This window comes from Austrofundulus limnaeus, unplaced genomic scaffold, assembly GCF_001266775.1.
Source record: "Austrofundulus limnaeus strain Quisiro unplaced genomic scaffold, Austrofundulus_limnaeus-1.0 Scaffold611, whole genome shotgun sequence".
NCBI lineage: Eukaryota > Metazoa > Chordata > Actinopteri > Cyprinodontiformes > Rivulidae > Austrofundulus > Austrofundulus limnaeus.
In genome coordinates this window covers 124,699-138,664 of record NW_013953013.1, presented here as the reverse complement: position 1 = coordinate 138,664, position 13,966 = coordinate 124,699, and the positions used below count along the sequence as shown (strand labels likewise).

Below are 13,966 nucleotides of genomic sequence, written 5' to 3'. Positions count from 1 at the left end.
AGTATGTCTCTGTAATATTAGAATTTTCTGAGACAATGAATTTTGGTTTTTCATTTTTTTCCCCAGTAAGAGGTTTTATTTTAATAGAATTTTTGGACAAAAAAAATCGCAATAAATCTCCTTGCTTACAGTATCGCAATATATTGGGATATATCGTATCGTGACCCCTCTGTCATGATATGTATCGAATCACCAAATTCTTTCCAATACACAGCCCTAGTGAGACTGATGTCTGTCCTGATAAAACAAAAGAAAATGTTGACGTTTCTGGGTTGTGGTTATTTTGTGGTTTAATTGTTTTTATTTCAGAATAGGACCTTTTTCACTGTTTCTGACGCACCACCAAACCACCTACTACAACCCACGAAGCAACAGGGTTCATTGCGCTTTTATTTTGAAAAACGACACGCAAAACGAAGCCGTGACGTGGCCCATGTGATGCAAGGCATTGTTTGTCGTTGGTCACATGATTTTCAGCAAGACGGCACAAGCATTGAAGCGGGGCTTCATCTGACACGCCCCCTTTTTACTTGATACGTGCCTTGAAGCCTTGCTTCAGATGTCCCATCTCTACTAGATAGTTGACCTGTTAGTTAGCCACATTCAGTAGTTGCCATTTGGCATAGCCAGTTCACTAGCAAAATAGCTGTTCAGTTTGCTAGCTAGATAGTTGCCAGTTAGTTGCTAACCCTATGAACTTGTTTAAACAACTTGAACCATAAACCAGAGTACAAGAAAAACCCAGAAAAGAGGAGGAAGTCCACGGCTCTGACTATAATGCATGTGCAGTTGTCATCCAATAATCGTTATATTATATTTTATATTATATCATAATATACATATTAATGCCACAATTAATCGTGATACATTTTTTTGCCAATATCCCCCAACCCTATTGTCTTAAAGTTGGACAACAGTGATGAAATAAGCACTGAGAACAAATCAAAGTAGTGTTTAACCAGCTATGCTGTTCAAAGGTTAAATTGCCTGTTGATGTGATACGTTACGCAATCTTTATCCAATCTCAAGTAAGAGATGGGAAATCACAGTCTGCAGCTGGTTATATGTTTGGTTTGGTTTTGTTGATGCATAGCTGGACTTACTTGTCAAGTGAACAGTAAAAGTACACAGAAGTGTGACAATTAGTGAAAGCTTCGCTCTACTTCAAAACAATGTTTGGGCTGTTTTCCCAACTAGCGTTACAGCTGCAATTGGTCTGTTGTAAAGAAATAAATCTGCAACATCAGCTTAAAGGCACAGTGTGTAGGATTTGTTGTTTTCAGCGACATCTAGTGGTTGAATAATCCTCCCTGGTCCTCCCCCCAACCCCACCCCCTGCTTCCGAACGCAAAGGAGTTGCTACGGTGTCTCTCAGGTGTCAAAAACCTTTGATAATTCCAACCGCGATGTCTACCAGCAGCTTCAGGGCTAGTGATGTTTCAAGTGGTAAGATTATGAGCTTTAATAAGTAAAATTATCCCAGCTACAATGACAGACAACAAATATTACATTTATAGTATTACAACTAAAACTGTTTTTGACGCCGCCACCGCAGTTTGTCCTTCATGAGCCTTCATAGACAAGATGGCGGTGCAAGATGGCGGCTGCCTGTAGTGGCGACCCATGACCATGGAGATATACACTCACCGGCCACTTTATTAGGTACACCACGCTAGTAACGGTTTTGTGGTCATAAAGGGATGGACATGGTCAGCAACAATACTCAGGTAGGCTGTGGCGTTGCAACGATGCTCAATTGGTACCAAGGGGCCCAAAGAGTGCCAAGAAAAGATTCCCCACACCATGACACCACCACCACCAGCCTGAACCGTTGATACAAGGCAGGATGGATCCATGCTTTCATGTTGTTGATGCCAAATTCTGACCCTACCATCCGAATGTCGCAGCAGAAATCGAGACTCATCAGACCAGGCAACGTTTTTCCAATCTTCTCTTGTCCAATTTCGATGAGCTTGTGCAAATTGTAGCCTCAGTTTCCTGTTCTTAGCTGAAAGGAGTGGCACCCGGTGTGGTCTTCTGCTGCTGAAGCCCATCTGCCTCAAAGTTCGACGTACTGTGCGTTCAGAGATGCTCTTCTGCCTACCTTGGTTGTAACGGGTGGTTATTTGAGTCACTGTTGCCTTTCTATCAGCTCGAACCAGTCTGCCCATTCTCCTCTGACCTCTGGCATCAACAAGGCATTTCCGCCCACAGGACTGCCGCTCACTGGATGTTTTTTCTTTTTCGGACCATTCTCTGTAAACCCTAGAGATGGTTGTGCGTGAAAATCCCAGTAGATCAGCAGTTTCTGAAATACTCAGACCAGCCCTTCTGGCACCAACAACCATGCCACGTTCAAAGGCACTCAAATCACCTTTCTTCCCCATACTGATGCTCGGTTTGAACTGCAGGAGATTGTCTTGACCATGTCTACATGCCTAAATGCACTGAGTTGCCGCCATGTGATTGGCTGATTAGAAATTAAGTGTTAACGAGCAGTTGGACAGGTGTATCTAATAAAGTGGCCGGTGAGTGTAAACAGCTTTTTATAAGGTAAAAATAATAAAACAAGGTCTTTGTCTGCAATGATTAGACATGTTTTTTTTATTATTGTCATTAGTGATTATCTCAATTTCGGCTAAAAGAATTGACAAAATCCTACACACTGTGCCTTTAAGATCAGGTCATAAAATGAGCTGAATACCACCTGAAAGGATCAACAACAGATGACGGTTTACAAACAGTGGAATGTATGGTTGTAACTTTGTGTTAAACTGCTTTGTAGAAACAATTTGTAGGTTTTCTCTGAAACTCAACTTTTAACAGTTTTTCTTCATCTTGGTCACAGTGAGGAGTCAGAATCTGGTTTAATCTAAAACTTCAACAAAACTGATGATTCTATAAAGTGTTGGTATCTTTTTTCAGTCACAGATTTACAGTAAAGTCCAGTTTATTGGTATGCTCCATGTCTCCAGGTCTCTGTCTGTGGGCGTGTTCATCTCAGTGGATTACTGGTGGACCACCAGAGTGACTCTGCGTGGGATGGATGAGGTAAGCAGAGTGTGTTCTGGTAGCTGCTAACTCAATTCAGTCTTGGATTAACCAAATCTTGTAGTTTATTTAAAAGGTGAATGGTTTTAAATTAATCTTTGTCTATGTTTGACTCAACCATAGCAGCTTTTTCACTTCAACACGTAGGCATGTATCTCTACAGGGATAAAATCTTGAGACAAAGACCACAGCATGAGCTCATTAAGAGGGCTAATGTATGAATGTAATCTGTGCTGGCAAAGTGAGTCACAACGACGATTTTTTTTAAATAATGACTTTATTATTTTCAAATTCTGCATCTGAAAAGTTTAACTCAAATTTAGACTGTTGTAGTTTGGCAATTTTTTTTACAAAAGTTTTAAAACTCGATTTTTATTGGACTGATGTCATCAGGATTTCCAGCCCAGTACTTAAAAAGAGAAATGAGTAAAAGAGTGGCAATGAGGTCAAACATTATACTGAATGAAGGGATTCCTCAGCAGCTGGCAAAGGAAAAATGATTAGTTTGGAAGGAAATTACAGGGATTAGAAAAGTTGTTTTTAGTTACAGGGATTTTGTCAAAATGTAGACATTTTTGTCTTTCATGTGTCTCTCTGCTACAAAACTTTATTTTATTTTATTTTATTTTATTTTTTATTTTTTACCCTCAAATATCCTCAAAGTCCAGAGTGAGTGCATTTATTAACTTATTTTTGGTCTTACCCCAGATTTATACTACATGTGTCTCCGCTCCGCTGCGCTGTAGTGTGCAGTTCACAGCTGTTCGTTTGTGTCTCAATTCATACAGCGTCCGCTCCGGTCCGACAGAGTGTGCAGGAGGGAGATAGTGCGATAAATTCAGTGATAACAGCAAAAAATAATTAATTCTGAGAAAGAGGAACTCCAAACACAGCTGAAAACATTGATATAAAAGCTTTTTTTTATCTATGGTTGAAACTATCTCGCTGTCGTCTTTCTGAAACTTCTGATTTCAAAATAAAATCCACGTGTATCGTGTTGTGTACACATCTGCTTCCCAAACAGAACGATACATTCTGACAGCATTTGTGTAGAAATATATCCATATATTTATTAATATAGCTGCAATTTTGACATTATTCTGACAAATTATCCAGCATAAAAGTGTCTTATTTTGAAAATACGGATGTTGTGCTCGTTTCTTTTCCTGTTGGTGCAGCTTCGGCGTCCGGCAAAAATAGGATCTGTTCTAATTTTGCCGGATCGCCGTCCGCTCACCGCTGCCATGCGCAGCCAGTGTAAACACTCTCATTGATTATAATGGGTACGTATTTGCTGCGGAGGTCGGACTGGAGTGGAGCGGAGCTGGAACGCATGTAGTGTAAATTAAGGGTTAGTTTTCTATACATATGAGACATTTGTTACATCATAGTTTTCTTAGATCATTACAAAAAATAATCCCAGATTATCTTTTAGTTTTGGAGAATAAAGCTGATATATGTTCAGACAATAGGTGAATCGGCATCCTTCAGTATGTTTTCAGTGTTTCTAGCTTGTCCCGTCCTGTCCTGCCAGAGCAGCCCAACCTACCTGAAGGAGATGTCAGCCTGCCACCAGAGGGCAGCAGAGTGCATGGTGGAAGGAGCCGTCAGGAACGGAGGAATATACATCAAACTGGGCCAGGGTCTGTGTTCTTTCAACCACCTGCTGCCCCCCGAGTACATCCAAACACTGCAAGTGCTGGAGGACAAGGCCTTGGACAGAAGGTACAGGGAGGTGAGAGCTGCAGCACAAACAAAGCACGCCGCGTCGGAGCAGAAGGACGGCCTGAAATGTCTCACGCGTTTGTCTCAAACAGGTGGATGCTCTCTTTCTAGAAGATTTCAACAAAACTCCGGAGCAGCTTTTCAAAACGTTTGACTACGAGCCCATCGCTGCGGCCAGCTTGGCTCAGGTTCACAGGGCGGAGCTGCTGGATGGGACTCCTGTAGCTGTGAAGGTGAGCAGCAGCTGGGAGGTGGTCGTCGTTTTTATTTGACCTTTTGTTGTTCTAACCTGAGCCTGTTGACCCTTTCTGGACCCCCCAGGTTCAATACATTGATCTCAGGGACCGGTTTGATGGAGACATCAGAACATTGGAGGTTCTTCTGGATATCATCAAATTCATGCACCCTACTTTTGGATTTCGATGGGTTCTTAAGGTCAGTCAGCTTTATCATTTATGCTTTATTTTTAATTTATTATATGTTCTTATTTAAAGTTTCTGATGTATGTTCTGTGGACTGTTAATGACTTTTATTTTCAGGTTAACTTTAGCTTTTTTACGTTTCATACTTTTTAAATTATTTAACTTTCCAATGTTGTAATCATGGAAATGCAATGAGAAGTTTTCAAATCTTTGAAAAACTGGCTTCATTTTTAGCTTTTAGCAACTGGTTTGCTAATTTTAGCTCACAACTACGATTCTGACACTTTAGAGACTGGTCCAATCATTTTAGCTTTTCCTGACTGTTTTGCTCATTTTCACTTTTAGCCACTGTTTTACTGGTTTCATTATTTACCTACTGTATTCAACATTTCAGCTACTGTTTTGGCTTAAGCAACTGTTTTAATAATTTTAGCTTTTACCTTCAGTTTATCTAATTTTAGCTAATGTTTGCTGCTTAAAATTTTAGCTATAATTTTGCTGGTGTAACAGTTTGGTTATTGTTCGCTTACTTTTTAGCTACTGTTTTGCTCGTGTTAGATTTTAGCTATTGTTTTGTTTTTTGATTGTAGCTTTTGTTTTTTGTAATTTCAACATTTTGCTAGTGGGGATGGTTTTAGCATTTTGCTACAGATATTTTATTTTTAGGGGAAAAAATTGTAGCTACTGTTTGGTTAAGTTTAAATTTTAAATGGGTTTAACATTTAGCTGAATTGCTGATTATTCTAGTTTTAGCAAAAGTTATGCTAATTTTAGCATTTAGCTACTTTCTTACTCATTATTAGCTTTTATGTATTTTTTTTGCTAATTTTAGCTTTTGTTAAACTAATTTCATCTTTTGTTTTTTTTTTACTTGGCTAGTTTTAGTTTGCAGCTTCTGTTTTGCTAATTTTAGCATTTAGCTACTGTCTCACTCATTAACTTCTAGATATTTTTGCTAATTTTAGCTTTTCTTGTACATAATTTAATCTTTTATTTAGCTAATAGCTAATTTTAGTTTGCTGCTTTTGCTTTGCTAATTTTAGCTTTTGTTCTGATTGTTTCTAACACTGCAGTTTTATCTTCTTCGGCTGATGTCGGCAGTATTAAGTCCTCAGCCGACTTGTTTTGTTCTTGCTTTTCTTCTGTAGGATTTGAAGGGAACCCTGGCTCAAGAGCTGGACTTTGAGAACGAGGGCAGGAACTCGGAGAGGTGCGCCGAGGAGCTGAAGCACTTTCATTTTTTGGTCGTACCTAAAGTCTTCTGGGAGCAGACGAGTAAGGTGAGGTTTTTATCTCCTGCAGAAAACAACTCCACCTGATGGCTGCGTAGCTTCTGCCTGAGCCTGATCTCTTTGCTCAAACACAGAGGGTGCTGACCGCAGAGTTTTGCCACGGTTGCAAAATCAACAACGTGGAAGAAATTAGGCGACAAGGATTAAGTGTGAAAGACGTAAGCTGCTCAGTCCACAGAAACACTGTTTTCTCTAAATGTCTGAAATACCAACGCTCATGTTTGCTCCTCAGACTGCAGATAAACTTATCCGAACATTTGCGGAGCAGATTTTCTACACTGGTTTCATCCACGCAGACCCTCATCCTGGAAACGGTTGGTAGAAAACAGACGGAGTAAAAGAAATTAATTCTTGAATGAATGTTTCAACCAATCATCCGTCCTTTGACTCTTTGTTTATCAGTTTGGACAACCTGCTGCTGTGATCATCTAACTGCCTGAGTTGGCACTGAGTTAGCAAAATATCTCATGAACCACCGGACAGATTTGAATACATATTAAAGAATGTCAGGCTTTGGCGGCAATTTTTAATCAGGTCGACTCCAAACATTCATCAGCTGTAGATGTCCATCTGATAAATACGTAATCAGTCGCCTCTACCTTGTACCACCTCTGACGTCTGATTGGACGGTTTCGTTTGGTTCTTTAAAATGTAAATAAAGCGAAAATAAATGAATAAATGTGATGTTTTTTTTCCTTCACATTTTGTTTTGCAGTTTTGGTGAGGCAAGGTCCAGATAAAAAAGTGGAGCTGGTGCTGTTGGACCACGGCTTGTATGAATACCTGAGTGAACAGTAAGGGCCGGCTCAGTCTGTTTCATTATTGTATATTTATTGACAGTAGGTCTAACTGACCTTTGACCTCAGTGACAGAGAGGCTCTGTGTAAACTGTGGCGGGCCATTGTCCTGAGAGATGAACCAGCGATGAAGAAATTCTCCAATGCTCTGGGAGTCAAAGGTGAAGACACATGATTTTTGTTCCTGTTTGAAAAATATATATATTAAATATACTTACCAAACCAAGCAGTGGGATCCTGAGCAGGTTTGTGTTTCTACAGAGTACTTCCTGTTCTGCGAGATGCTGCTGCAGCGCCCCATCAACATGCGGACGGTGGGTCTGTCCAACATCCTGAGCAGAGAGGAGACGGCCTACATGCGCCAAATGGCCCTGGAGCGCTTCGGAAACATAATGCAGGTGCTCAAGTCCATGCCCCGACCCATGCTGCTGGTCTTCCGCAACATCAACACGGTCCGGAGCATCAACATCACTCTGGGAGCACCAGTGGACCGCTACTGTGTCATGGCCAAGAGGTTAGAGCAGCGGCTGCTACCGTTTAAAAGCAGGTAGAAGTACAGCACGCTTATGATGTTGATGTGAGCAGAGTTCTGCGCGTGGATTAGCTCTGGGATTGGTTGACAGGAAAGACGTTACTCGTGCAAACTTCCTCCCAGAGAGAGAGACACTTTTGTTTTGGAATGTGAGCGCATGGTGCGATAAAACAACACAGGGAAAGCAGTAATTAAACCATGGTCTAACCTTTTTGGTGATTTTGGGAAAGGCAGACTGATCCTCTTAGAATCTGTGATGAACTTGTGACCTGTCCAGAGTGTACCCCGCCCCTCACACTGACTGCTGGATAGAAATGAAGGTGTAGATGATGGATGGATGGAGGTGTCTTATTCATGCTTAAACTTTTCTCTTTTGTTCAACAGCAGATGCTCTTTAATATTACAACCAAAACTAGAAAGTTGGACCAACAAGGGTTTTAAAGTTTCTTAGTGTCATATAAATTTGCTATATTTTTTGTTGTTGTTTTTTTTAAGTGCTGTTCGTGGCTGGGGGAAGATCCAGGCTGAGAAGACGGGACTCTTACCCAGACTGAGGATCTTCAGCTGGTGGAAGACCACATGGGAGAGCTGGAAGTTTGAAGTGGCTTTAAGGTGAACATTTTCAAACCAGGAAACTTTGAGACAAAATTGTTAATCCCTTCTAAAAGTGAAGTTTTCATTTGATAATGTTGATGTTCTTTTGGTAAATTCTGATAGAAATATAAAACATTTCGGGTGTAGGGGTGCAACAATACATGTACAGTATCTGTATCAAACCGTTCAGTACAGTGCTTTAGGTTCAGTCAGTGGCGGCTGGTCAATGAGGGTACTAGTGCGCCGCCCCACCAATATTTTTGATACACAAAAAAATAAAAAAAATAATAAAAATAACAAAAGAAAGGTCATAAATGTTTTGAAAAAATATCATATATATGTTTTCTGAAAAGTAAAATAAATAATTTAGAGTTATTGATGTGTAAAACTTCCATTTTACTCATGAGATTTTTCGTGTTGAGTCACTTCCGGGTCACGATCGCCGCTCCTGATTCCCAAAGGCAAGTCATTGCAAGATTTTGGACATGCGCAGTAAGTCCCCAATGCAAAAGAATAGGGTGGCCGCCCCGCAGCTACGCAGGGAAAACGACATGCAGGGACCAGAAATGCCTCTAGGATGCGTCTTTAAGCCAAACTTCCTCATGACAGAAGCGGAAGGTGGTTCTTAAAGAGACAGAGGCCAATTTTAAGGCGTTTAGAAGAGGAAGTGATGAGAAAATACGTTTATTTTCTGTTTTAACAGAAACAGAATTTTAAAAAATAAAGATGACATAGATACTTTATTATGGTATAGTATTTAAATGTATGCCTGAGAAACACATAATATTGCCCCTTTAATATATGTTTGTGCAAATATGTATATCTTAAGGTATGCATTAGACTCTTGTTAACATGTATTGAAAAAGTAAAAACAAAAAAGTATTTCAGTCAAACGGTGGCTTCAGGAATGATTCAGACGACCTTCACATTTTTTTTTATATTACAGCCAGATTCTACAATCATTTAAATCAGTTTCTTCTCCACTTAAACTACAATCAGAACCCTTTTAAAAAAGGGAAAACAGATTCATCAAATTTGGTGCATTTATTCAAAATAAAAACAACAAAATACCAATGAAATATCAGTATCAAATATTTAACCAGACTTTGAGGACTAGCGTTTTCTTAGTGTTTTGCCACTTTTCACCAGCATTTTGCTGTTTTTAGCAAGTATATTCCTACTTTTAGCCAGCATTTGGCTACTTTCAGCTCATGTTTTGTAACTTTTAGCTAGTGTTTTGTCAGAAAATCCTTAAATCCAACAATTTATTCCAAGTTTTATTGTTAAACCTAAAAAGATTAGAAGCTGGAACTGTTGCTAATAATGCTTCGCCCTCAGGAACGAGGGTCTAACTGCAGTAGTACTTCTGTTATTTTAATAAAATTAAATGTACACATTTTTGTTTTGACATTTTACTGAACTTATTGAGAAAATACCCTGTGAAAACACCGAGGAAGTTCTGAATACTTTCTGAATCCTCTGTTTGGAGGACCTTGATTTTAGTTTCCAGTAAAATAAATCAAATTACACGTAAAATCAGTTTGTTCTTGTTCAGAAACATCATATTCACGTCTCTGTTTCTAACTTTGGCTCAAAGTTTGCATCAGTAAGACTGATGTAAGAGGCTTCAGCTCTAAATCTTTAGCTCCTCCCACAGGTCAGAGATGCTCGTCATGAACCTGACGCGTAAATTCCTGAAGCTGATGGAGGTTTTGGGTCTCATGAAGCTGGACGCCGACTTGTACGATTACCTCAGATAGTACCTGAACGCAACGCTGTGGAGAAAGGAGCCGTTCCACGCACAAGTGAACGCAGCGCAACACCAGGCCGGTCCAAACTCTGCTGGTTCTGCTCAAACAGAACCACGGGACTGTAAAGCACCATGACACACCACTTCTGTTCAGGACATACTCAGAGGCTTTAAACGCTCGGTGGCGCCCCCTGCTGATCACACAGGAACTTAGTCAATATTAATACAAATGTAAGGTTTAATATTTGTCTGGTTATAAAAGGTCAGAACAGAACAGCTATAACTTGTTTAAATTTCTGGTTTAAAGTTGGTAAGAAAGTGGAAATAAATAAACTTGAACTGAACACAACCACAAAAAGGACATTTCTTGTGTTGACTGTGTTTTCTGCTTCACACTGAATTTGAAATGTTGGTGTAAAAAGAATCAAATAAAATCAAAAGTAATTCTCAGTTGTTGTTTTGTTCTGCACCCAAAAATGTTGGACTTTATCTTCGGTTCCTCAAACTTTCTTAGTTCACTGAGAAGAAATCACAACTCAGAAACAAAACTGGTTTCAGTTTTTTATACAAAAACAATTCTAGAAAAAAGGAGATGAGTTGTTTTATGAAACAAGGATTTCAGAAACATGGAATCAAAACTTCACTGACGAGGAAACAGCAAAGAGACGAGACTCAGAAATGAGCCGTTACTCTGTCGATGTCCAGAAGATCGTCCAGGATCTGTGGAGGAGGACATGATGAGCAGAGAGGAGGAGAACGAGGAGCAGAGAGGAGGAGGACATGATGAGCAGAGAGGAGGAGGACATGATGAGCAGAGAGGAGGACATGATGAGCAGAGAGGAGGAGAACGAGGAGCAGAGAGGAGGAGAACGAGGAGCAGAGAGGAGGAGGACATGATGAGCAGAGAGGAGGAGAACAAGGAGCAGAGAGGAGGACATGATGAGCAGAGAGGACATGATGAGCAGAGAGGAGGAGGACATGATGAGCAGAGAGGAGGAGGACATGATGAGCAGAGAGGAGGAGGACATGATGAGCAGAGAGGAGGACATGATGAGCAGAGAGGAGGACATGATGAGCAGAGAGGAGGAGAACGAGGAGCAGAGAGGAGGAGAACGAGGAGCAGAGAGGAGGAGGACATGAAGAGCAGAGAGGAGGAGAACGAGGAGCAGAGGACATGAGCAGAGAGGAGGAGAGAAGGAGCAGAGAGGAGAACAAGGAGCAGAAAACAAGGAACAGAGAGGAGGAGAATGAGGAGGAGAACGAGAAGCAGAGAGGATGAGAACGGGGAGCAGAGGAGAACGAGGAGCAGAGAGGAGGAGAACGAGGAGAGGAGGAGAACGGGGAGCAGAGAGGAGGAGAGCGAGGAGCAGAGGAGAACGGGGAGCAGAGAGGAGGAGAACGGGGAGCAGAGAGGAGGAGAACGGGGAGCAGAGAGGAGGAGAGCGGGGAGCAGAGAGGAGGAGAACGGGGAGCAGAGAGGAGGAGAGCGAGGAGCAGAGGAGAACGAGGAGCAGAGAGGAGGAGAACGGGGAGCAGAGAGGAGGAGAATGAGGAGCAGAGGAGAGCGAGGAGCAGAGGAGAGCGAGGAGCAGAGGAGAACGAGGAGCAGAGGAGAACGGGGAGCAGAGGAGTACGGGGAGCAGAGGAGAACGGGGAGCAGATAGGAGGAGAACGAGGAGAGGAGGAGAACGAGGAGCAGAGAGGAGGAGCAGAGAGGAGGAGCGAGGAGCAGAGGAGAATGAGGAGCAGAGAGGAGGAGAACGGGGAGCAGAGAGGAGGAGAACGGGGAGCAGAGAGGAGGAGAACGGGGAGCAGAGAGGAGGAGAGAACAAGGAGCAGAGAGGAGGAGAANGAGGAGCAGAGAGGAGGAGAACGGGGAGCAGAGAGGAGGAGAACAGGGAACTCACGATCTCCTGCGTGGTGCCGATCTTCTTGGCCAGCTCGCTGCGCTCCATGGAGCTGAGGTACAAATACTTGTTGAGCAGTTCTCCATCCAGGATGCTCCTCACGGCGTTCTGCAGACATCGTCTGTCGCAGTGCATCATCCTGGAGGAGGGACAGGTCAGACATGATGTCCGGTCTCAGTCTGGTTCCTTAAAGTCAAAGTGGACAGAAATCCAACCTGAAGGCTTTGGGGTTGAGCCCGGCGTGGTGCTGCAGCAACGTGTTCAGAGCATTCTGCAGCATCAGCAGCCGGCGGTAGGTTTTCTCCGTCATGGGGAGGAGGAGCCCCACACCTCCATCTAGAGTCGCTGTGGGAACACAGAACAAGCTGCTGCAGTTTCCTGATAAAACGACGTGTTACTGACATCAAAGCAGCTTTGAACAGTGATGTTCTGAGGCTGCGGAAAGTCAGAGAAATAAAAAACTAACTTGAAGAAAAGTGACTGGATGCAGTTTAACGCTCTCAAAATGTTCACAGCTGGGTTTTTTAACACACCAGTACAAAAATAAAGAAAATGAGCCTCATCCAGCTGGGATGGCTTAATGGTGTTAAATAATTAGTGGAGGACGAAGTTCAGCTCATCTGCTAACTTCGCTAATAGTGCAACTAACATTTTGTTGAGCAGTTTAGCATTTTTTTAAAACTTTTAAAGTGCCTGCAACACGCATATCCTTCAAATACAACAAGTCAAAGAAAACATCTTTATATTTAAGAAACTTGGCATGACGTGATTTTACCCATTTAGCTACATAAACTGGCAGATTTTCTTTTACATTTGGCTCAGCCAAAGTGAAACAGGAAGTGACATCAAAGGGGAGCTCTTTCAGAAAAGAAGCTCTCTGGTCTTTATTAAAAAATTATTTGAACTCTTAACTCTACTTCACCTCTGATAGAGACTCAAAATAATCTAAAGAAACATCAGATTCTTCTCGTTTGTGTCGTCGGCCATCTAAATGCTTTGTTTAAATACAGACGTTCCCCTTTGACATCACTTCCTGTTAACATGCGAATCTCTCAACTGTTCATCTCAGTGGTGTGAAACTTGTTTTTTACAATATGTTATCAATGTTGTCAAAAAGGCATTCAAAATTAATACAAAATTATAATGTTTCTCTTCTTATGTAGAAACCAGAAGCTCAGATTCATGGTTTCAGCTCACAGGCAAAAACAGAAACTTTATTTTTTAAGCTTCTGCTTCAGTTCTGTATTTATTTAGCTTTTAATAATTAGATAAACTCAGATTTGTGTAGTGGTTTAGATGTTAGTAAAGCTAATATTTTTGTTATTTATTAATTAAATACTCCTAGTTTAGATTTAAAGAACGAGCCGTTGGGCTTCTGAGGCACATTTTTAAAAAGCCTACAATACAAACAGCACAAAGAAAACTATACAATGCACGATCTAAAGTTGTGTTAATCTGCTGTGTTTATGCTCCACAGCCAAACACCCACAGGTGCCCACCCCCCCCACAAAAATCTGTTTCCCCACCAGAGTAGGTGCACCGCAAAGGCTGAAAAATCCTCAAGTCTGTATGAAATCAGGGCTGGCATTATGATGTTTAAGCTCAAACATGGGGATTGCATTATACTGAAGATCATATTATATTAGGGCTGCAACTAACGATTATTTTAATAATAGATTAATTACTTTTTGATTAATCTGCCACATCATTAAAACACGTAAATTACATAAATATAAGTAGATATAAATTAATTTAATTGCTGTATAAATTAGGGATGCAAGTTATGGATTAATGTGAAGTTCTCTGAAGTTGATTTATCTTATAGATCAGAGGTTCTCAAACTTGGGTCCCAGGACCCCCAGGGGTCAGTGAGAAGTATCTTGGGGGTCCTCAAAA

At 41.2% G+C, this 13,966-nt stretch overlaps 2 protein-coding genes across 2 annotated transcripts in view; one reads left to right on the top strand and one right to left on the bottom strand.

Annotated features, from left to right (window-relative positions):
• adck5 (aarF domain containing kinase 5) overlaps nt 1-10,613 on the top strand; it is a 33,461-nt gene extending 22,848 nt beyond the window's left edge. Inside the window, exons 4-15 of the mRNA XM_014027045.1 lie at nt 2,976-3,051; nt 4,586-4,786; nt 4,869-5,009; nt 5,098-5,211; nt 6,347-6,478; nt 6,565-6,648; nt 6,723-6,804; nt 7,206-7,284; nt 7,357-7,448; nt 7,549-7,801; nt 8,315-8,431; nt 10,071-10,613. Of these exons, the coding sequence (XP_013882499.1) occupies nt 2,976-3,051; nt 4,586-4,786; nt 4,869-5,009; nt 5,098-5,211; nt 6,347-6,478; nt 6,565-6,648; nt 6,723-6,804; nt 7,206-7,284; nt 7,357-7,448; nt 7,549-7,801; nt 8,315-8,431; nt 10,071-10,173 (1,474 nt within the window). The 3' untranslated portion in view covers nt 10,174-10,613. The remainder of the gene's footprint in view (nt 1-2,975; nt 3,052-4,585; nt 4,787-4,868; nt 5,010-5,097; nt 5,212-6,346; nt 6,479-6,564; nt 6,649-6,722; nt 6,805-7,205; nt 7,285-7,356; nt 7,449-7,548; nt 7,802-8,314; nt 8,432-10,070) is intronic.
• Nucleotides 10,614-10,711: 98 nt separating this feature from the next.
• On the bottom strand, nt 10,712-12,415 carry LOC106531247 (cleavage and polyadenylation specificity factor subunit 1; the record flags this gene model as incomplete). The annotated part of the gene is given in 3 exon segments (XM_014027046.1): nt 10,712-10,883; nt 12,071-12,209; nt 12,286-12,415. Coding segments are annotated over 3 exon segments (317 nt in total), but the record flags the coding sequence as incomplete, so codon positions are not given.
• Between the last annotated feature and the right edge of the window lie 1,551 nt (nt 12,416-13,966).